Consider the following 25,023-nt stretch of genomic DNA (forward strand, 5'->3'; position numbering starts at 1 on the left):
CCACGCAATGCCTTTGTCAAGCATTGCCATTATCATGCATGCCTTTACAACGAAAAGGTAAGTATATATCCGGTAGGTAAAACCCCTATTTCTATATACTTACTCATATATTTACTATATATATATATATATATATATATATATATATATATATATATATATATATATATAGCGTTCGCATATGAGTATATATATTTATATACACACATACATATATATATTCCCTTATCGATCCCCACACTCACCCCTAAAACCTGAAAATGCCCTTACCACCCAATATCCCTACTTACCCCAAACTGTAAAAACACCCTTACCACCTAATATCTGTACCCATCCCAAAACCCTAAAATACCCTTACCTCCCAATACCTTTGTAATGTAATGTATGTATACTTGTAAAGCGCACTGTTACCTCGTTACGTGGTGTCCTGGCGCTGTATACCGCTGGGGAACCCGTCCTGGCTTTCCCTGTGAGAGGGCACCCCCAAGGTGAAGCCAGGCATCCCCGGCGCTGCTCGGGCCGTTGTGGAGATTAAGCAAGCTATTGCCCAGAGTTGCAGAGTGGGACCCATGGTTAGCGTAAGCACCTAGGCGAGAATTATCGAGTCCGCGGACATTGACCCGAGACCCTGCCGCGTCGGGAATTGAACCCTGGTCCCGGGCCGACCTCTGCTTCAGGGCCTGCCGCTTCTAACCAGTGAGCCACACTTCTCCACTTTACCCACCCCTAAACCCTAAAAACACCCTTACCACGCAATACCCTTCCCCACCCATAAACCCTAAAAACACCCTTACCTCCCAAGACCCTGACCATCCCCTAAACCCTAAAAATACCCTTACCACCCAATACCCCTACCCAACACTAAACCCTAAAATCACCCTTACCACCCAATACCATCACCCACCCCTAAACTCTAAAAAAAACTATTTCTGAAAAAAACCCAAAGGTTACAGAGATGTTATAGTTACTCTCAGATTTTAACCACACAAAACCATAGAAATTCAGCAGCTATAGTTATCTCGAGTACTTGTGCCCTAAGGAGGTAACTATAACTTGCGCCCCCTCCATGCACAGTTTTCTCATTAATAATTGCACTGCAAATGTTGTCATAGAAGATAGCATGAGTGTTGTAATATGTGGGGCAATTAACAGGGCATGGGGAGGACATGAGTTATAGTTACCTTAGGGCACAAGCTATACTTACTTGAGATAGCTATAACTTCAAGGATCGCCCCGAAACTTTCCATGCACAACTAGAATCACCGGCATATTGGTGTTGGAAAAGTTTGTGAAGATTTGCCAAATGGCGTAAAAGATATACACAAGTCAAAAATCACTTTTCCTATAGAAACTATGTCCTAACTATAACCACTTACTGGCGACTGGCAGTAGGTAATATATACCCTTACCACCCAAAACCCTTACCCACCCCAAAACCCTAAAACAACCTTACCTCCCAATGCCCTTACCCACCCTTACATACACACACACACACACATATATATATATATATATATATATATATATATATATATATATATTCTTACATTTCGTTGTAAAGGCATGCGTGGTAAAGGCATATGCTTGGTAAAGACTTGTATGGTAAAGGCAATGCTTAGTAAATACATTGCGTGGTAAAGGATGCATGATAAAGGCATTGAATGATGAAGACTGCCTTGTAAAGGATGTTTCCCAATAGTTATTGAGATGGAGTTGACGACTTTAGGTTTAAGAATCTATATGAGGGAATTTGGTAGCATGAAGTACTGATTGGAATACATTTTTAATGTACTATTCTGTACTGTCCAGTGAGAAGAGCTACCTTAGATGCAAGGTATCTGGCCCAGAGAATTAGATAAAGGCAGAATAAGGAGAAGGTTTGGTACCCCAAGGTGATGGTGAAGCAAATTATGTGTCGGGCACATATAGCATATTTTTTTATAAATCCGTTTTATTTGAGTTTGACTTTTACTTCACTCAATAACATTGCAAAAAAACAACCACTCTCCCCCAGGTATAGCATAGTTGACCGCATTCTCAGTGTCTCAGGTTTCATACTTATGGCATTATTTCGACACCTATGATATGGCTGCCAGGTTCTGGGCTGAAGCCGGGCTCACCTCCTCAGACCAATTTAGGGGGTCCCCGCAAAATGTCAGGAAATCATTGCAGAAATCACTTCTACCGGCATGACAGGTGCAGTTTCCGCAAACAGCCATCCTGCCATTTCATGCTGCCCTTGGTTTGCTGTTTTGTTTCCCAGAAACAAACCACCAGAGCAGATGGTTGTTCCTGCAAAAAATCTAAATGTCTCAGATGTACTTGGAACTTTTTCTCAGTATGTGGGTGACATTTGTACTTGTTTTCTAAATGGGTGGCACCATGATTTACCTGGTGGTCCCAATAGGGGAGTAACTATAATGAATAGTGCAGATGCAGTGACATAAGGGCCCACTGCACGTCGGTGTCATTTTAAGGGCTCTCAGGGCCCCAGTCAAGACATATTTTGGGGGCCACTGTATGGAAAATCTGAGATTTATCACACATGTCATGATTTATGCCCTATGATGCCAAACAACACTAAATTAGATGTTTACCTTTAACAGGGTCACTCACCCGAAATATTTCTTGCCCAGAACACTAAAAAACAAGATAACACTGGGTAGAAAGATTGAGTCAGAGGTAGATGTAGGCAGAGAGAGGTTTAAGAGACAGAAATAGAATGGGCAGAGGTCAATAAGAGAGAAAGTTCCCTTTCCCCAGGTTCCCCTTGTAAGGTTGGAGCCCTGGGCAATTGCCCACTCTGCGCATGCCTTAAAACATCTGTGCTGCACCATTATTATGGCTCTCTTTTACTAGCTGGCTGAGCTGGAGTGTAGGGTTATATGAGGGGCTTTTCTAGCCGGGTAGGAGCCCCAAGAGCAAATACCAAAAAATAACCGACCCAAGACCACAAGAGACTTATTCACAACACATAACATGACCATATCAAGATAAACAAAACATTTGCAATGTAAAAAAATCAGTCTCCATATATACTGTACTGATAACATTTTGCTGTGTACAGAGAAACCAGACTAGGAAATTCCTAATGCATAACCCTTCCATGCCCTATCATAAACAGATTAGTAATAGACCACCAACTGGCTCCCCCAGCATCTCTTAATCCGGGCCAACTGCTATGACCCGGAGGCCCCTGATGAATTCCAAATGTCATATTCTGCTCCCAAAACAGGGTGCAGTGCCAGCTCAGACACTGATCCAAACAATGCTGAAGGCATCCCTGTGAGGACCCCCAGCACCCTCCAGGAGATGTGCCTGGGCAACTTGGCCATACTTGGTCCCACTAGGTTGCCTTAAATCTGTTCATTAATTGACTTTTCCCTACCCTAAGGAACCTTATCCGAACCATAGGGGGCCTCTTCTTCGCGCTTGCAAGCCTCACTTCCTCATTCCACCATGGTATTACTTTGGAGGACCCTCAATGGACTAGGAAAAGTTGCTTAACTGGCCCACCACTGTCAACATTAGAACTCCAAAGCCCATACTTGCGATGAGCCACGCAGGTCCAGGAATTTGCAGTACCATTGATGCATGATCACAAGGTGATTTGATGTTGGTCTGGCATGACAGGGTGGTTACAGAGTGTCCCGGGAAAAGTGAGAGGGTACTTCCCTCGTTGCCTTCGCTTACGTCTGTGTGGTGGACATGCCCTCTGCATCTCAGCTCAATCTCCTTCCCCACCTGGCCTAAGAACCTTTGCCAGGGGAAACACCTTTTGCAGGTTCCCACAGCAAAAAAAGGGTGAAATTTAAAAAATGCTCAGCTGTCACCACTGGATTACTCCTCAGCCTCTGTCGGGCCTGTACCTAATGCCAGGGCACCCCAACTTCAGGTGGCGTGTTGGGAAAGAGTGAGTGTCTTAGACTTGGGCCCTCAGTTGGGGGCAATCAGAGGTGGTATCTCAGGTGGAAGTGGGTGAGTGTACGTGAGAGATTCAGGAAGGACTCGAGTGGGATCTGGTGAAAGACTCAGATTTACAAGAAAAATAGATATGCTTAGAAGTACATCTCACTTTGATTTACTACTACTGACTATCTTGTAGGATGTTGGTCACCTAATTGAGGTTTTCATTTTATTGCAGAACAAGAGTAAACAATATGAGATGCTTGTGGCGGCTGCAGCAGTTGGAGTCTCCACTGTCTTTGGTGCCCCGATTAGTGGTAAGGGTAATTCAAAGCTGATGGGGTCATTGGAACATGGGGAAGTTGAGGTATAACACAACTTTTGAACTGGAGGGAGTATCCTTCATTTATATTCAGATCTTTGAAACTGGCAACAATGTTGTGTTGGGAAGGAAAGTATATTTTTGTACTAGGTTCCTACAAGCACGTGTGCATTTGATGTGATGCTATGACAGTTAAGCATCATGAGTATGATGGTGGAAGCTCCCATTAACTAGGACATGGTGGCAGGAACTATCAGACCCTGCAGTAGGATAACATAATTTCCTAAATCCAGGGCCATCCTGGTCAAAGGTCCCAGAAACTGAAACAGGATAGTATTAAAATACAGATTCGTCCCCCAGAGTCAGGTTTGCCTGCAATCGTAGAATCATTAGCTGGAAGACAAGAGCTTTCAGAAGCGGTTAATGAGTTCCAAATATAGGAGTAGATCCACTCCAATATCCACCCTAGGTTGCAAGCCCTCAAATCAGGGGTGACATATGGTCCCAGGTGCTGGGTGGCATGAGCTCCTAGAACCAGAGCAACATGATTTCTCCTGTTCAGGCGCAGCTAGGCATGAACTTCCACAACCCAATAACAAAGCAGCATGACCTCAAAGAACTTAGTACAACGCAGCATAAAATCTGAGCACCCAAAGAAGATTGGTGAGAGCTCTTACAATGAGGAACTGTTGGTATGCATTCCAGAATTAACAGAAGACATCACAGAAGAGCAAGGTGGCATGCACTTTACCAGTGCTTAATTTGACGCGGGGCTTTCCAGTGCTAAGCACCAATACTTAATTGGTTTCCGGGCTCAGCACTGGCACCTAATTGTCAACACCGTACTTAGAACAGTCCACCACATGTGGTGCTGCTCATCTAATTTAGAGATGAGCAGAACAACAGGAGTTTAGGAATACAATATACATTAAAATTGCTAATACCTGCCTCCCCTGCCATTCCTTTAGCTTTGGGTACCTGGAATAATGTGAAGTGTTGCATTTACATGCGAGAGAGATGGTTAGTAGTTGTTTTGGCAGAGATGACAAGGGCGACGGGTGGTTCAAGCTGCAGTGGCCTCCTGGTCAGAGCCCCGGCACTTAATATTTTACAAATTAAGCACTGCACTGTACCGACCTGAAGCCTGATTGTGTGTGTTCTTTAAAACAGGCAGTAGGAGCACATGGAAATGTTAGAACAATGGCTTTTGCTCTAAGATCCTAAAGATTTGTGGCATTAGTTCCCATACGCTAGAGCAGTGTGGCATATACTCCCAAGAGCAGGGTAGCATAAACCACTATACGAGGAGCATGGTGGTCTGAGCTTGCAAACCCCACGGTAGGCGGCTAAAGCTCCCAGGGCTGTAGCAGGATGGCCTCAACTCCTAGAAGTTTCAGAAAATTGAGCAGGTTGCATGCTCTACTATAACATGAAGTAGATTGAAATTAGTTTTCAAAATCTGAAAAAGATTGGCATGAGATACCAACACCCAAACCAGACTGTCATAACTCACCAGAATCTCGAGCAGGGTGAGGTATAACTACATTTGAACACTATTGCTACAGCCTCTTCAATCAGAAGCAAGGTGGTACAAGCTTCACAAAATGGTGGCTCAAGTAAATTGATGCAAACTCTACTCCTGATGTCTTTTCCATAGAAAAGCATGAATGTTGCATCATACCCTGCCTTCTCTGCACAGAAATTTAACTGGAATTCATTAGCCAATGGGTGGAGCTCAACATAACATACTAACCAGACTCTCCTCCTCCTTCCTTGTAGGTGTCCTGTTCAGTGTGGAAGTTATGTCCTCTCATTTTGCTGTGAAAGATTACTGGAGAGGCTTTTTTGCCGCCACCTGTGGTGCATTAGTTTTCCGACTGCTGGCCGTCTTTAACAGCGAACAAGGTATGTTTGCCATTTTTCCCCAGAGAGCAATTGCTGTGTTCTGTTGGCTGACAAGTGAAACTCACCACCCCACTCCAGGCACATTTCTTTGTTCAAGATGCCCGGCACATTGGACATCTTGCACCGGGAAATTCGTAGGTGGATGTCCGCTAACTTACCTGATATCTGATAGTAGTCCAGGGACACATCAAGTTTGAGGTTAACATGGTTTAGGCCCTAAGGGTCGCAGACTCCATGGTTGTTGCCAGGCCAGGCATTCTAATTTGCTGGTGCAAAGGGATAGACATATCATGTGCTTCGCATGGACTCTAACGGTCCTAAAGTGTTGGGCAGGTGTCGGTGAGATTATGGGATGACATTGGGAGGAATGACTCATTGATTCAAAATAAAGCAAAATGTCATCAAATGTATGACTCCAGATGCACTGCAAAGAATGTATCCAAGAGAATGAATGGTGTTGGAGACAATGAGAGGAGAACGGGACGGCCGTACTTATTTGGAGAGAATATCCCAAAATATTATTCTTTTGGAAAGAAGCCTTAACAGGTAACGGTGAATTTTGGGATAGTCTGTCTGGGGAGAACTGGTGATGGTTGTTTTGGGGCTTGGAACCAGTCAGTGGTAAGAAATAAACAGCATTAGCAGGGCATTGAGACACCAGTTGATTGGCAGCAGTGTTGATCATTGCTAGGGTTTGGAAGAGGGTGGAGGCTCCTACACTTCTAAACTGACTGGATAAAATCCGGAAAATAATGGCGAGGGAATGTTTCTTTATATAGCTTGTCTAAAAGTTCAGATAGGTAGACCCCAGTTTAGCTGCTGATGGTACACTAGTTGGCAAAAATCTTCTTGGAGGCTGCACGCCCAAGGAGACAAAGACCTCTTTGACTTGGGATCTCTTGGTCTATAATGTGTTGGGCTTAAGGACAACACAGAGATGCCTTAAAGTGGGAGAAGTAGACATTGCCTGGTTGCCACAGCTCTCAGGCTCAGCAGTTTATGGAATACCTAGTGGGACAGTTGGGGAAAGTTAGTTCTTGTTTATTTGAACAGCACTTCAGTAAGTTTATAATCTGTGGAGCATTATAAATACTCAACATCTATGATGTCTCTCTTGATGGACCCGAAGGAGGAAGATTGATGGGTAAGTGGGGTGGATGAGGGAAGGCGACAGAGGTAAAACAGACATGTGGTTAAACAAAAATATTTCAAACAAGTAGTGTGCTGCAACACCATGTTGTCTGTATCTTGTTATACTTTGTCCGTGGACCCGAGCAACTAATAAAGTTACATTTCTCAGTAGTTCTCCTGGAACCTCTCTGAATTCCAAAAATGTGAAAATAAACTCTCAACATAGGAGTAAACATACCAAAGTAAATTTCTGACTTATTTATATTTGGCCCATAAATATTTTTCTCTTATTAGTTCTTCCCAAAGGATATATAGATCAGTCGAGTGAAAAGGATCAAAGTGGCTCCTGTTTTAAATGTAGCACATTCCTTGCACAATGCACCAACCCAGCAACGAGTTTGTTATTTATGTTTGTTATTCAATGTGTTTTATTATTTATACACTCTAATTTTTAGGTCTCGCGCCTGCGATGCATATGGCGAAGCCATATGCATCGCGCCATGCGCGATACTATAGTTGTGGAGTCTGCTTCCCAGGAGACAGAGACTGGCGCGCGCACGCTCAGGAAAGCGATCGGAGCCGGCCGCGCGCGCGCGTTCCCAATCTCCTGTCTCTCTGGGAAGCACACAAGCAAGCCCAGCAAGCCCCGCCAAGGCATCACGAGCACGTCCCAGCCCGGGGTGCCAGCCAGAGCCAGCCCGCGCGAGGACACCCCCTTTTCTTTTCCCAGCTGCCGTCATGGGAGTGGAGATCGAGACCATTTCACCCGGGGACGGTAAGCCGCCAGGCGGGAGGGGGTTACGCGTGCGCATGGGTGCCGAGCAGGGAGGATCCCCGGGGCTGGCTGGTTCCATACAGCGAGGACAAAAGTCATTCGTAACTAGGTTGGTGAGCTGGTTTTTACAGGTCGGAATCGACCTTACACTGAAATTCAAAGTGCATCTTGATGCGTTCATTAGCTCTCAATCGGCAAACATTACCCTTTGTTTTTTATCACAGCCTCAGTTGTCTTGGCGCTCCTTATTGCAAGGACAGATCTGGCTGCTGAGCCTTTAAATCTTCTGACCTACAGAACTCGCATCAGTCCTTCATGGATGGCCCACAGTGTCACGCATTTCACCCTCGGGTCGACATAGAATGAGCAGTTTTCTCACGTGACTCTTCAGCGCGTTAGCCAGTGTGGCCGTCAGATGTGTTTCAAGGTTCCCAGGTGTATCAAGGTCAAAGCAGAGCGCATACATCATTCTCATTAGCTGCAATTATAGCCTATTAAGATGTCTTCTGCTGACTGCAGGCGCACATGATGGATCTGACCGCGCAATCCTGGTGCTTTCTGGAACCTGCGCTCTCAGTCGTACATCTTAAGTGATCTTGATGTGGATGGCTTGAATCCACACCTTCACTCACTCACCCCAGTTCAGCCGCAGCCGCTCGACGGTAGAGTGGCAGCAATCGTTGTGTTTGTCAAGGGGGTGGGGTTTCTATTGCTCCCGTGTCAGTGTCTCAGCCTCTGTGTTCTTTCCTGTGCTGTGTTTTTGGTTCTGCCTACCTCTGTGTGTGGCAGCATGGGGGAGAAGTTACTTCAGCTGCATCGGGGGCCTGGGTCTGCCTCGGCCAGAGGATTCCGATGAAGGGTGCTTTGCATGCTGTGTTCTGGGCAGTACCAGTCCTGTCACAGGCGTCATCGTTTCCTGGGCCCCATGGGCACAGGCGTGCCCTGCAGTCTGTTCCGAGTCTGCTGCAGTGGTCTGCCCCTGTAAATCTGCCACAGTGGAGGTAGATCCTGCTTCCAAACGTCTACTGCACCTCTGCAATAATATATAAAGGGAAGGGCGTGGGCTGCTGCAAGGCTTAAAATAGCCTTAATTCGCACGAGCATTAGCTGTATAATTAATACATTTAAGCCGCTTGCTGGTGTGTATACAGTCTGATCGCTATTACGACTTGACCCCAGGCAATGGACTTGCTTGTCCTAAATTATCCTTGTTCTGTAGTAACACTGGAATTATGCAGTTGATGAATTAGAAATATGCATCTTTTGTCTATGTACTGCACCTTTTAAGGGTTTGTCCCCTCCGAATTGCTAGTTTTGGACCTATCGAAGGGCCACAGCTAAGAGATTTACCACATCCAATGAATGTCAGAGGCATTCAAACATGTTGTGGCTTAGGATTACTTTTGTTCAATGCTTCCCAGATCAAATTTCTCCTTTTACACGGCAGTTGCTCACAAATGTTGAGTGTCTACTCTTCTGCACGCCTGTCTTCCTCCACCCCACCCTTTCTTTGTTTTCTCTACATTTGTCTCTTCCCTCTTTCTCTCTCACCCACCTTTCTGTCTCCCGCCAACATGTTCTGTGTGGCTCCTGTAGTGGCCACGGCAGCAAGACTAATAACATCCAGGGCCGTATTGCCATGCACGGTCGAGGAGTTCAATCAACTTTATTCGGCCGAAAGGCCATAACAGTAAAACGTAAAAACACATACCGGCTTAATAATAAATATATATATATTCAGCAGCTCGATGGGAATGCTACAGAATGCGTTAACGTTGTAATTAAAGCAAGAGCAAAAGGAGCTCCCATATGCATATGCAACATAGCCTCCCGAACAATTAAGTGCAAGCAGTCTAAGACTATACATCGTGAAGTGCATTTTAACTTAGCAAAGGCTTATTGCAGCTAAAATAATTTAAGAGCATGTTGAAAATGGCCTGGAACAGGGATAGATTCTATTACAATACAACAAACAGCTGGCCAAAAAACATTAAGATTAAATAGCCTATAAAAGTGGAGCTCAAAGATGTAAAGAAAAACAAAGCAAAACATAAGAGGACAAAAACCTAATTTAGGTTCCGCTATGTGCTCCTATCAATGCATTAGTTTATTCTAAACATCTCGGCTTCACCTAGATAAACACTGTTCTATTAATCGAGGTCAGTCAATACAATTACAAAAGATAATTGTCAAGTGCAAAAGCTACAATAAAACATAAGGTCCTCCAAACTCCATGCTCATAGGTAATCAGTCCTAAAAATTAAAAAGGATTTTTTTGACATCTGATACCTTAATGATAAAAAAAACTCTCTGCCGAGGACCCTTTGAGCACGTTGGGTTGCGTGTTCTTGTAAATTGCACCTACTTCTCGCGGAACCCGCTTCGCGGGTCCCGCATCGTTGGCTTGCCTGTTGACCTCACGGACTGCTTGGGAGGTGTGCTGTTGGACGAGCAGGGCTGCGAGCGGAGTGCGAGCGCTGGCAAGGAACACCAGCCACTGCTTCACATGTCGTGGCCAATCCTCGTTTTCTTCTGTTATTAGGAGGAACCATTTGGGCTCTAGTTGGACTTCCATGCCCAATACTACTGACATTGCCCTAGCACACCCCCTCACCCTCACACCCCCTCACCCTCACACCCCCTCACCCTCACACCCCCTCACCCTCACCCTCACACCCCCTCACCCTCACCCTAACACCCCCTCACCCTCCCACACCCCCTCACCCCCTCACCCCCACACCCCCTCACCCCCACACCCCCTCACACACCCTCACCCTCACACCCCCTCACCCTCACATCCGCTCACCCTCACATCCCCTCACCCTCACATCCCCTCACCCTCACACAACCTCACACCCCCTCACCCTCTCACCCTCACACCCCCTCACGCCCTCACACCCCCTCACACACCCTCACGCCCTCACACACCCTCACGCCCTCACACACCCTCACACCCCCTCACGCCCCCTCACACCCTCACTCCCTCACACACACTCACTCCCTCACACACCCTCACACCCCCTCACCCTCACACCCCCTCACCCTCACATCCCCTCACCCTCACATCCCCTCACCCTCACACACCCTCACGCCCTCACACACCCTCACACCCCCTCACCCTCACACACCCTCTCACCCCCTCTCACCCCCTCTCACCCTCACACACCCTCTCACCCACTCTCACCCTCTTGCCCCCTCTCACACACCCTCACCCTCCCACCCTCACACCCCCTCACCCACACTCACCCCCCTCACCCTCACACACTTTCCCACCCTTCTCACATTCACACCCCCTCACCCTCACACCCCCTCACCCACCCTCACCCTCACCCTCACATCCTCTCACCCTCACATCCTCTCACCCTCACAACCCTCTCACCCTCACATACCCTTGCCCTCACACCCACTCACCCTCACTCACCCTCACTCACCCTCACACACACTCACACACCTTCACCAGCATAGCATAGCATAACAAAACACAACAAAACATAGCATAGCATAATAAAAACATAGCATAACAAAGCATAGTATAACAAAACATAGCATAGTATAACAAAACGCAACAAAACATAGCAGAACAAAACATAGCATAACATAACAAAACATAGCATAACATAATCTAAAACAAAGCATAACAAAACAAAACATTGCATAACAAAACATAGCAAAATACAAAAAAAATAACAAAACACAACAAAGCAGCATACATAACAAAACATAGCATTGCAAAGCATAGCAAAACATAGCATAGCATAGCATAACAAAACACAACAAAACGTGTAGCATAGCATAACAAAACACAACATAGCATAGCATAACAAAACACAACATAGCATGGCATAACAAAACAAAGCTTAGAATAGGATAACAAAGCATAGCATAACAAAGCATAGCATAACAAAACATAGCATAGCAAAACATTGCATAGCATAATAAAACACAACAAAACATAGCATAGCATAACAAAACAGCATAGCATAACATAGCATAGCATAGAAAAGCATAGCATAGAAAAGCATAGCATAGAAAAACATAGCATAACAAAACATAGCATAGCATAAAAAAACAGCATAGCATAACAAATCAAATCATAAGATAGTAAAGCATAGCATAGCATAACAGAACAAAACATAGGATAGCAAAACAAAACATAGCATAGCATACAGCATCACTCCGCACCTCCACAGCATCACTCAGGGGCAACACAACATCACTATGCGCTAACACAGCATCACTGAACGCCACAACATCACTCGTTCGTCATCACAACATCGCTCAGCGCCACCACAGCTTCAATCTGTGCAACCATTCAACAACACCTGGTTCAAATATGTTCTCTCAATGTTTCAAGCTTTATTACAAATGTAACAAAATGATGTTAATATTTCGCTTCTGTTCTTGGATTTTCATCACAATAAAAAACATTGAACATTCTCTTCACAAAAGTTATTTACAAAACTTTAAGCTATTGCCATCATAAATTACAATAACTTTTATTTAAGTATTAATTACGGAAAAAATTAAAAGCCAATGTTATTTGTAATATCAATACATGTAAATACAACACATATTGCATTACAAATGCTATAGGTGTCACATTGGCGAAAGTTATAACTATTGGCATTGTAAATGACAAAGCTATTCATTTCGCTATTTTCAAAAACAAAACATAAATAAAAAAATTGTCATTTACAATACTAATATCTCAAACTTTCCTAATGCGAGACCTATTGCATTGCAAATGCTTGTTTATTTCTGTGTGGAGTGATTTCTGAAAAGCATTTAAAGTACGCACTTCTTAATGCAACCACCCTACCTTCCCGCAGCTCTGTGGTAGGACTCGGAGTGTTGAGAGGATTAAGAGGACACTCTAGCATAGGAAACACTACTTGAGGATGTTGTGTGACAGTGCAGAGGGAACGGGCTGGGACCTTAAGTTCAGGACCTATTCTAGAATCACAAAGCTTTTTGTAGCAGCGTAGAAGCTTAGAGGGGAGAAAATTATTTATTATTGCCAATCAATTAAATAAGAATTCTTTTGGACACATGACCACAGACAACTACGTGAGGTTAGTTGATTTATTACTAAGCCAAAAATAACTGAACATAAACATACCTCAAGACGAGGGTGTAAACGTACATCAGAATTGTCATGAAGCCAAATCTGTGTATCCAATTGAGATGATGTAACATAAATAAAACTATTCAAGAAATAAAATGTAGAGGATAAGGAAGCATGAGTCCAAGTTTCCCTGCATCGAGGGTTGATGAGAATAAAGCATTAATCTATCCCTACACTAAAACTAAAATGACATCCTGACGCAAGCATCTTCAGGAATAAAAAGGTGTCAGCATGTGAAGTCTTCCTAAGAAGCCTCTCCACCATTGATGGGTCAGATAGCATAAAGCTATTGAGACCGAGCTTGGGCTATGATGCTCTCTCTCCGAAGGCAAAAGAAGAAGTGGGCCCTTTCCCTAATCCCAACATCACATTATTGTAGGTAACTTTCCCAAGATCCATTGCGGGTCACACCATCTGCTCTGGGTACAGTCCTAAAGGTAGTTTTCCATGGGACAATGGTGTTCTTCTCTTTCAACAATTTGTCCTTGGTTCCCAGGCCTTCTCCTGTGCAAAGCACAATGACCTTCCTTTATCGACTCAAGCTATACGATTGCAACTTCTTCTCTCCTTGCCTCACTAATAAAACAAAGACATTTTTCTAACGAACAAGAGTTTCACCTTCAACACAAAAAGTGAGCAAAAACAAATTCCACAGCACACATGAAATTCAGCTATTAATTCTAAAGCAAGAGTTTGCAGGGAACTGTATTTCAGGCCTACAAGATTCAGCTAAGATAAAATAAAACAGCATATGAGCTTTTACGAATTTGCAGAAGATAATAAGGCACCTCAAATAATGCATTTTCCTATGTAAAACGACACAATTAATAAACACATTTAGCACATGGATAATTGTCAGATTCACAACACAGGTTCTTCAGGCTAATGTTTACGGTTGCTTACATTCACTTTCTATGTTAATTCTCCAGGTCACTTTAAATGGCCTCAGCACATCATGCGTCACGTTAATACGACAAAAAATTATATGCGGGTGACCTCTACACGTGTGAATATAATGCACCCCTGCAAATAAAATGCAATTTCCGATACATCAAGAGAATAAAATAGATGGGTTATGGACAAAGTCAGCATCCTTCCACCAGGACATCTTCAATGGTCCACCTGCACAGTACCTTGAAAGCTTGAGGTTCTAAACTGCGCTCAGCGCAAGGTGATTCCAGGTGCAGGGAGAATGAGTGTCAAGCCAATGCTCCCAAAAGGCTTGCCTGACATATGACTGCTTCTACCTCAGTTCTTTCCCTCATTCAGAGACATCTATAGATTTATGCACTTATGTCAGTGCTAGAGAATGCGCCCACTAGAGTAAAACTGGATCTTCAGTAAGATTACATCACCACTTTCCTGTCCCAACATGTTAATTTCTAAATATATTTTTTCAACAACCATACTCATGCTTGGCCAGTTGGGCTGTGTTACTAAGGGCTGGATATAGAAAGCCCAGTTCGCAAACCAAGATGTACAGTTTGTACACCAATTGGTTTGCAAATAGGTATTCAATCTGCTCTGGGACATACCTCGAAACGCAAATTGTTCATTTGCAGCTGGTTGCAAAACAACCTCTCTAATGAATACTAATTAGGCATGTCACAACTTGCGACCCCCTGTGATGGGCTGCAAATGCGGGTATGGTAGCCTGCAAGGACCGGCAGACCACCATCCTTGCATTCAGCTTTCCCACACTGGAATTTTTTTTTTAAAGCAGCCTGTGCCTATTAAAAGGATAGATGTCCCTATGAAAAAATATCATCCCCTTTGAGAACTCTTCACAGGAAGCTGGGACGGGTCCCCTCAACAACTCCTTCCTCTCCCTAAGGATTCCCACAATGACAGCTTCCCCATGGAAAATTTGGCATTTGTATCTGATCAACTGTTTGCGAGCTCACCTGCTGTGACAATCCATTAATACAAGTATTGATACAATTAATTACAACTGCCTATTGGAAGTGAATTGGTGCCCCTTTCTCCCCCCTCTTATTTGTGATTGGTAATGGGCCGCAAAATCCGTCTTATGAGTCGGAAAGTGTTGTTGTACATCTCTTAAAATGTTTTTCGAATCGCCGGATTTGAAACTGCAAAATTATTTTATACATCAAGCCCTAAGTGATGTGAGGATTTTACACACACTGTGTTGGATACTTAGGGCCAGATGTAGGTGGCTAAATACCGGTCGGTAACGCCGAAATTCGGTACATTTCAGCGTGACCGACCGGTATTTAGCCATGTGCGATGTAGGTAAGGAATAGATAAATAAGGAATCAGTAAATACCGATACCTTAATAGCGATTCCTTATTGCTCTTGCATTTAAGGAATCGGTAATACTGATTCCTTAAATGCAATGTAGGTAGCACTAAAAACAGTGCCACTCAGCCTTAAGGAATCGCTTTTTACCACCAACTCCAAGTTGGTGGTAAATAGCGATTTCCTTACAAAAAGCACTTTTTTGCTTTTTTTATGTGCCATGTGGCACAGATCCGTGCCCTTAGGGCTTGTATGTGCGCCACATGTCCACACATGCACATTTCAGGGGTGCAACAGGGTGTTCAAAATACCTCCTGCTATTAACGATTCGGTAATACCGGATCGCTAATAGTGAATGTCTGCCCAGTCATTCCTATGGGCCTCCTGGCCCATAGGAATGAACGACTAGGTATTCCTTAATAACGAATCGGTATTACCAATTCTTTATTAAGGAATGTTAATGAATCGCTAATATTTGAGCAATTCCTACCTACATTGCATTTACTGATTCCTTAATAGCGATTCGGTAATAATCGCTATTAATGAATCAGTAAATGGAACTTACCTACATCTGGCCCTAAGTCCTCTGTTTAAATTCTATCCAGACTCTCCTTGTTAAGTGGTGATACCTGTTAGCAATTTGACAAAGATGGTGGACTACCCTTCTGACATACATTTCCAATATACATTTCTGATATAAATGTAATCATTCATGTCATACATAACCTTCAGAAAGAGCCCTTACACTTGATCATCAGTTGCAAGTGGCCATGCAGCAAGAGCCAACTTCTCATCTGGATCTTGGACACATTTTTAGGCAGGTGCCACGTCTTGTGACTAGAATGCCAAATTACAATTGTTTGCATGGTCTGGGCAATCATAATTTTTCAAATACTAGTTTATTCGCTCGAGTTGTTGGATTTTCAGTCAAATCTGCAAAACTTACTTTATCTTGAGAGTTATTTTTCTTTTCTATTCTTCGTGCTGACAATAGCTGCCTGGCAAGTTATAAACATAGCAGGACAGAGTTAACCTGGGTATTATAAAAAAATTATATAGCATAGCAACATAGATGGAAGCAGTGAGTAATTTGTTCAGGTGACTGTCTGTGGTGGGCACCCACACCTACTAAGATCCAGGGAAAATTAGTCCAGGGGTCGAAATGATTTCTTATGTAATATATTATTTCTGGTTTCCTTTTAGAGACCATCACTGCACTCTTCAAAACCAGCTTCAAGATAGATTTCCCCTTTGATCTCCCAGAGATGTTCTTCTACGTAATTCTTGGGTAAGATGAACCTGATTCTTTTTTTGTTACTGAAATGGAGTGGGCGATTTTCAATCCAACACCAGGCCCATAGAATTGAATTGTCACCTCTATAGATCTTTTCAGATTCAGAGCCATCAGAAGAAAGATAAACACCTTCAAACTTTCATCGTCTAGAAGTGTAAAACTGTTCTTCTCCCAAAACTATGCAATCGTTTTTCTTTTCATCTTTCATAGTAATGAATACCATGTTCTATATTTCTGAAAAATGAATCCAGAGTCCTGTGTATCTCTTGACAAGGTTTATCTCATATGGTGTTTATTGCTTAGATAGACACATACCATGAAATCAGATACTCTGCCAATTTCCGGGAGCTGTAAATTCCAAGTTGTGAACATCTCTTGATGATATAAATCCCCTGATTTGTACTACTACTCAAGAAATAAATGGTTGGTTCATCTCATGTACTTGAATTACAAATCCAAGATGGGAGAAATCATAAAAAGGAAAACGCACTGCACTGAAAGAGGGAAGCAACTCCGTATCCCCCGGAACCTATGGGGCCCAAAATCACAACATAAAGCAGAGAAAAGTGTTCTCTACCTATCGGTTTGTTCCTGAACTAGCAGTGACTGCTGTGCTCCCTTGAATTTTGTGCCAGTGCTTTTAGTGAACCCTTTAAATCTCTCTTTCTGTATATACTTTTTCCCTGTGCCTGCTTTCTTTCCCTTTTTTCCAGTTTCTAGTTTGCTACCTTCCTGTTTTCTTAGCTTCCATTTACCTTATGTAGTTTGTTATTGCTTTCTACCAAGTGTGCTCTTTCTTGTCCTTTCTTTCCTGGTAAGTACTCCTCCTTGCTTGCTCCTTGTCCATTTGTGGCTGTGTATTTAGTTCTACACCTTTGATGTTACTGCTTTGTGTGTTTCTGTTTGATCGTCACAATCTGTTGGTACAGCTGACAACCTAGGTGGTGATTTTTAGTCCACTGTAATTATTGTCTTTGAGTTACTTTTAGAACAGCACCATAGGTATCGTCTCCATAGCCTTTGCATGCATATCCTATATGTGGGTGTAGGAGAGTGGGGTCTGCAATCCTATGGTTACCCCAGATTTTTGCTTTTTGCTTTACTGGTTTACGACTTTCCCTGGCCGTGGGCCTGCTAATCAGACCCACAGCCTAGCTGTTCTCTCTCTAAATTGACAACCATGTACCTTAGGTGCATTTACCCATTGGTACTGGGCCACCTTATCAGTCCCTGTACAGTGTACTATAGGTACCCAGGGCATAGGTGTACCCAGGGCCTACCAGGGGCTGAAGCCTGTATTATGCCACCCCAGGCTGGCCATCCAAAACTGACACAACTGGCTGCACGACAGCTGGGGCAAGGTGGTGTAATCACCCTTTGCTGTAGATATAGTATACCTATATCTAACCCCAAAATGGACACATATACTCCTATCAGTCACTCCTATGGCAGGCCTTAACAATCCTGAAGGCAGAGTGCTTGGAATTATGTGAGATGGTGCTCTGGCATGAGCTGAGCCCGTCTGCAGCTTGCGGAACCAAGTCCTAATAGCTGTTCCATGATTACGCTATACCATATACTCTTAAGTGCATTATCGACCACGCGGTTGAATGCTAACTCTGGTATAACATTATCAAAACATGTCGAGTAAGGTGTCATACGAATTGGAATACTACCCCCTTGCCAATTCTGGCGACGGGGGTAGCATTCCACCCTTCTAGAGGGACACGACATGTATGTAACTGTGAACCCCAGGTTAAAGTTAACTCGAGCCTTGGCATCACAAAATGGAAGCCACCACCACAGACACAAGTCTGACCTCCTGCTGCTGGGAGTCCTTCCAGCGAGGGAGGCTTGGACAAAGAGTTTCCTGCCTTGGGAGGTGCTAGCACCACCCCAGACAGGATTTTGTGTATTGGCTAGGACAGGCCTGAAAGGAATGAGACATGCTCGGGGCACACAAGGTGTCCTGTGCATACACCGGTTCAAACCAGTTGCTGGGGCATCCCTGCCCCAGCTCTGGCGCGAAACCGGACAAAGGATAGGGGGTGTAGCCACCCCCCTTCCTGGTCCCACCCAGGGGAGGGACTTAGTCAGTAGTGCAGCCCCTTTAGGAGAATAAAGGTAGGAGCTGGTCCCATTCCAAATTAGATTATCCTGAACAATTCTACAAGAAGAAACTCTGGACTTCGACGTTCTGCTCCACAGAAGACTGAAGAATCTCCCTTGTGGGCAAGGAGTGTCCACCCTGCACAAGCAGGCACCATCAAGCGTCCAGCAGCTTCACTTTGTTGTCTTCCCTCAAGGATCCAGACTTCAGAGCCCGACGAGACCAGGATTCCCAGACCTCTCTGACCTCAACCTACATCTGCAGCACAGCTGAGATCTGTGGGTGCGACGAGACACGTGGGACCGGCCATCTTGAATGAACCTGCACTTCGCTTCCAGCACGACTCCCGAGGTAAACTCGACCAAGGTCTTTGGGGACTGAGAAGCCCCAGCCCCGAGCAGCCCCTGCACCGAAGACCAGCCCTCCAGCATCCACGAGATCTGCGTGGGGCCCTTCTGCTTGTTATCTGCTTGACACATTGTCTGCTCACTTGCCGGCTGGCTAGTGGCCTCCTAGACAACGAACTTTACAATCGTCACTGCTGGTCTGGTTGCTCCAGACTGGCCCTTGCTCCCTTCCAAAAGAGGAGCACCCCGGACCCTCCTGGTCCACTCCAGACGCCGTTTTCAACTCACCGCGTGGGTTGCCTTTGCCAAGGCCTGTTGACGCCAATTCCGGATCCAACACCGCCACCAGCGAGAGCCTGCGTGGGCAGCTCGTGCCTCCATCCTGGTCGTCGAAGACACCTCCTGCTCCATGTGGCTGCAGAGACAAGCGTCCACTCTTCACCTGATCGCGACGACGACATCTGGTTCCTTCCTGGTTCCACTCCAGTCACTGGCTACTGACTTTGAACACTGTCCCCTCTGCTTTCAGGTCTTCTTCTTCACCGATCCACCCTTGGATCGCACCGGACATCTTCCTCCTGGTCGCCTGCAGCATCTTTTCTTCCAGGCTCCATAGACTTCAACGCGAGAACCCGACACACTTTGACACCTATGCACCCACAGCCCGTGGGTGAGGTAACGAGAGCATTTCGGTGCTCAAGGGTAGTTTAACTGTCCTAGTGTCCAGTTCCACAGTCATTTTAGTCCTAACTAGTCAGGATTGTCCTTACTTACCTTTTACTTGAACTGTACTGTCCATAGACGTTGTTACGCATCTCGCGTGTGAGTTCACTATTACTTACCTAGAGTTAGTGTAGCGTGGTCCCAACGATCCTACAGCCTCTGGACAGCTCCATTCTTCCTATCGACTTTCACATTCCACTTAATTAGTATATGGTTTGTCGTGCCCCTAGGGCACCATTGTAATTTTGTGCAACTTATCTTATTTTTCCTAAGAGATTGTCATGTGCTTAGCCCTCTGACCTCATAAAGAGTTCAGAGGTGTTTGTTATTAATAAATATACTGTTTATTTTCATAACAACCTGTGTGGTGTCCTTTCATCTGGTATTCAAGGGGTTATATTGTGGTAAAACAGCTGGCTTCACATGCCATAAAGAGTTTAGCCTAAGACTGCTTTGTCCATGCTACCACTAGGATAACTGGCCTATAAGGTTGACTTACAACCAATCGCCATAAGGGTTGTTTGGACTGATACAAGGTGATCACTAGAACTAGTGAGCATCATATATCAGGCCAACTTCTCACATTGGTGTGCAGCAGTTGGGATTTGAGCTTGCTGTTGTTTTTATCACGTATAATCTTGAAATATCATTTATTTGAAAGATCACATAAGGTACTATAGGTACATATAACAAGCTTAGAAATACTCTGAGTTCTACTGAACCAGCTGTTGTAGTAGAAAGGGCCTAGCACACCCTGACTACAACTCTTAGCAAGGGATCAGTAGGAAAACCCATAGTGTAGGTAGGTGCATCACTTACACCTCACTAGAAAGCATGTCTACCCATGGAGAGACTTCAGAGACTCCCCTAGTGGTTAGTGACGCTCCACAGGTCATTTCCAGATATGCAGCTCTCAGTTTCCAGGAGATGAGACAATTGTGTACCTCCAGGAAATTGAAACAGGGTTCTAACCCTACCACTCCTTTTCTGTTAGGTCTCTTAGAGACATATGATGCAAGAAGGGCTGCTGACACAGACCTCTCTAATCCAGATAGGAGCATGCCTGCCTTAGAAGGTACTCGTGGTGATCCAGACCTCCCTGAAACAGAAGATGTAGAAGAGGAGGAGGAGGAAGAGGACCCCTCTGGGGATGAGGCAGACAAAGGTCCTGTAGTAGTCAGCAGACTAACCAGGGCCAACTTAGACATGCATAGGGAAGGATCTGGGGGACCCCCAGTACTGACCCTGAGCAGGCCTAACTTTGGGGTTAGGAGAGATAGATCTCCTTCTAGGGACTCCAATAGATCTGTGTACTCTCATGCATCTGCTCAGAGGAGAATGACTTCCCCTCAGAGGAGAGAGCATGAAGCAAAGATGAAGGAGGCTAATCTGAGGATCCAAAGGGAAGAACTTGCCCTTGCCAAAGAAAAGCTTGCCTTTGCTAGAGAGCAACAGTTGAGTGGGGTAGTCCCCACTGGTGGCAGCAATATCCCTAGGGATAGAGAAAGGGGTTTTGATACTAGAAACCTGAGCAAGATAGTGCCCTCCTATAAGACAGGAGATGATATCCACAAGTGGATAACTGCTTTGGAGAGAGCCTGCAACGTACAGCAGGTACCCCAGAGTCAGTGGACAGCTATATTGTGGCTCTCCTTTGAAGGTAAAGGAAGAGACAAGCTCCTCACTGTTAGAGATGAGGATGCTAATGATTACCAAGTCTTGAAAACTGCACTGATTGATGGGTTTGGCTTAACAACTGAACAGTACAGGTTAATGTTCATAGACACCCAGAAAACTCAGGCTCAAGATTGGACTGACTTTGTTGATTGTGACACTAAGGCTTTGGAGGGCTGGTTACTGGGAAGTAAAGTTACTGATTACACAGGATTGTATAATCTAATTATGAGAGAGCAAATCTTAAATATTTGTCAGAACCAGTTGTTGCATCAGCACTTGATTGACTCAGATGTGACCTCTCCCCAAGAATTGGGAAAGAAGGCAGACAGATGGGTCAGGACAAGGGTCAAGCAGCAGAACCAGAACCAGGGTGGTGGCCAGAAGAAAGCAGACCAGAAGGGTAATAATGAGAATAAGCAAAATGACCAGAAGTCTTCAACAGGGCCCCAACAACCTAAGGAGGGTGGGTCCTAAACTTCCCAGAAGAAGAAGAATGATGGTCCTAAGAAACCATGGTGCCAATACTGTAAAAGTAAGACTCACTGGTTTAGTGAGTGCACCAAGAAAGGCCAAACTCCTACCACTACTGTCCCTAAGACACCTGCACCCCCTAGTACAGTTAGTAGTGGTAGTGTACCTCCCAAGGCTATAGTTGGGTTAACCCTGGGAACTGAGGTGGGTTCTGACTTAGTTAGAATACCTACTCAGGCAGTTCTTGTTTGTACTGGGGACATGGATATGACCCCTACTGTAAGTCCTAGTACTCTGGGCAAATACAGGCAAACGCCTTTAATAAATGGAAAGATGGCTCGGGCCTACAGGGACACATGTGCCAGTGTCACTATGGTGACACCAACATTTGTGGACCCTGACCAGATCATGCTAGGTTCAGAATACCTAGTGACTGATGCTAGCAATGTCACTACCAATCACAGTATGGCAGTTGTTAATTTCTCCTGGGGAGGGGTAACTGGCCTCAAAAGGGTTGTAGTTAGTTCAGACCTCCCACTAGATTGTCTTTTGGGCAATGATTTGGAATCCTCACTGTGGTCAGATGTGGAGTACAGGACTCATGTAGAAATGCTAGGTCTCTCCTCACATGTCCTTGCTGTGACCAGGTCACAGGCCAAGAAATGCCCAGCTGAGCAAGTGCTGGATCCTGGAAGAATGGACCAGACACTACCCAAGAGGAAGAGCAGTAGGGGTAAGGCTGAGCCTTCCCCCCTGCCTCAGGTTGAAGATCAGCTCTCTCAGGAGGCTGACCCCAAGACCCCAGAAGGAACTGTCCTAGAAGAGCTTGAGCCTGAACAGGTTGAGTTTCTTGGGACAGGGGGACCTTCCAGGGCAGACTTGAGGCAGGCCCAGTTAGACTGTTCCTCCCTTGAATCCCTCAGACAGCAGGCTGCTGCTGAGGCTGCAGGGAATGCCATAGGTTTCCACAAGGTGTACTGGGATGATGGACTCCTATACTCTGAGGCAAGAGACCCCAAGCCTGGTGCTACCAGGAGGCTGGTCATCCCCTTGTCTCTTAGAGGTTTCCTTCTTACCTTGGCCCATGAGATTCCCCTTGCAGGTCACTTAGGCCAGAACAAGACTTGGGACAGGCTTGTTCCACACTTTCACTGGCCTCATATGTCTGAGGACACAAAAGAGTTTTGTCGCTCATGTGTCACCTGCCAAGCCAGTGGCAAATCAGGTGGCACAACAAAGGCCCCCCTTATACCACTACCTGTGGTGGGGGTTCCCTTTGAAAGAGTGGGGATTGACATTGTTGGACCAATGGACCCCCCAACAGCATCTGGGCACAGATTTATACTGGTGATAGTGGATCATGCCACCAGGTACCCAGAAGCTATTCCCCTTAGGACCACTACAGCTCCTGTTGTGGCCAGGGCCCTACTTGCAGTTTTTACTAGAGTGGGGTTTCCTAAGGAGGTTGTCTCTGACAGAGGTACAAACTTCATGTCAGGATACTTGACTGCAATGTGGAAGGAATGTGGTGTAAACTACAAGTTTACCACACCCTATCACCCACAGTGCAATGGGCTTGTGGAGAGATTCAACAAGACCCTCAAAGGGATGATAAAAGGGTTACCAGACAAGCTTAGGCGAAGATGGGACATCCTTTTACCCTCCCTTCTGTTTGCTTACAGAGAGGTCCCACAGAAGGGGGTTGGTTACAGCCCTTTTGAGCTTCTATTTGGGCATCCTGTAAGAGGACCCCTGTGTTTTGTGAAGGAAGGATGGGAGTTACCTCTCAAAAAGCCTAAACTTGACATAGTGGACTATGTACTTGGTCTCCGCTCCAGGATGGCAGAGTACATGGAGAAGGCATCCAAAAACCTTGAGGCCAGCCAAGAACTTCAAAAAGCTTGGCATGACCAAAAGGCTGTCCTGACTGTTTATCATCCAGGACAGAAGGTGTGGGTGTTGGAGCCAGTGGCCCCAGCAGCTCTCCAAGACAAATGGTCTGGACCCCATACCATCATTGAGCAAAAGGGAGAGGTCACCTACCTGGTGAACCTTGGAACTCCCAGGAGCCCTCACAGAGTACTTCATGTGAACAGGCTCAAAGCATTTGTTGACAGGGAGGACATGAGCTTGCTCAATGCCACAGATGAGGGGCAGGAGGAAGAGAGTGACCCTCTCCCAGACCTGCTCACTCAGAACCTTGATGATGGGTCAGTAGATGGTGTAGTCTTTTCTGACAGCCTCTCTGAGCATCAACAAGAGGATTGTAGACAGGTACTTCAATCCTTCAGACAAATGTTTTCTCTGACCCCCAGTCAGACAGACTGGTGCACCCATGAGGTGGACAGGGGTGACAGTCTGCCTATAAAGAGTAAAATCTACAGGCAACCTGACCACGTCAGGGACTGCATAAAGAAAGAAGTACAAAAGATGTTGGAATTGGGAGTCATTGAACCCTCAGAGAGCCCTTGGGCTAGTCCTGTAGTTCTAGTACCAAAGCCTCACACCCAGGATGGTAAGAGAGAGATGAGGTTTTGTGTAGACTACAGGGGTCTCAATGCTGTCACTAAGACAGATGCCCATCCAATACCAAGAGCAGATGAACTCATAGACAAATTGGCTTCTGACAAGTTCTTGAGTACATTTGACCTGACAGCTGGTTATTGGCAAATCAGGTTAGCTGAGGATGCCAAGGCCAAAACAGCATTTTCTACCCCAGGAGGTCATTACCAGTTTGTGGTGATGCCCTTTGGTTTGAAAAATGCACCTGCCACTTTTCAAAGGTTGGTGAACCAAGTTCTCACTGGGTTGGATGACTTTTGTGCAGCATATCTAGATGATATTGCTGTCTTTAGCTCCACCTGGGAGGATCACCTGATCCACATGAGGAAAGTTTTGGAGGCTCTGCAAAAGGCAGGCCTCACTATCAAGGCTACTAAGTGCCAGATAGGGCAGAGTCAGGTTGTATATCTGGGCC

At 45.2% G+C, this 25,023-nt stretch overlaps 1 protein-coding gene across 1 annotated transcript in view; it reads left to right on the plus strand.

Moving 5' to 3' along the window:
* The window catches only part of LOC144754579 (chloride channel protein ClC-Kb-like), a 159,547-nt gene that overhangs the window by 27,101 nt on the left and 107,423 nt on the right, over window positions 1-25,023 (plus strand). Inside the window, exons 6-8 of the mRNA XM_078642543.1 lie at window positions 4,145-4,223; window positions 6,008-6,133; window positions 16,628-16,712. Of these exons, the coding sequence (XP_078498669.1) occupies window positions 4,145-4,223; window positions 6,008-6,133; window positions 16,628-16,712 (290 nt within the window). The remainder of the gene's footprint in view (window positions 1-4,144; window positions 4,224-6,007; window positions 6,134-16,627; window positions 16,713-25,023) is intronic.

The sequence above is a fragment of the Lissotriton helveticus genome, chromosome 5_1, assembly GCF_964261635.1.
Source record: "Lissotriton helveticus chromosome 5_1, aLisHel1.1, whole genome shotgun sequence".
NCBI classification, from domain to species: Eukaryota; Metazoa; Chordata; class Amphibia; order Caudata; family Salamandridae; genus Lissotriton; species Lissotriton helveticus.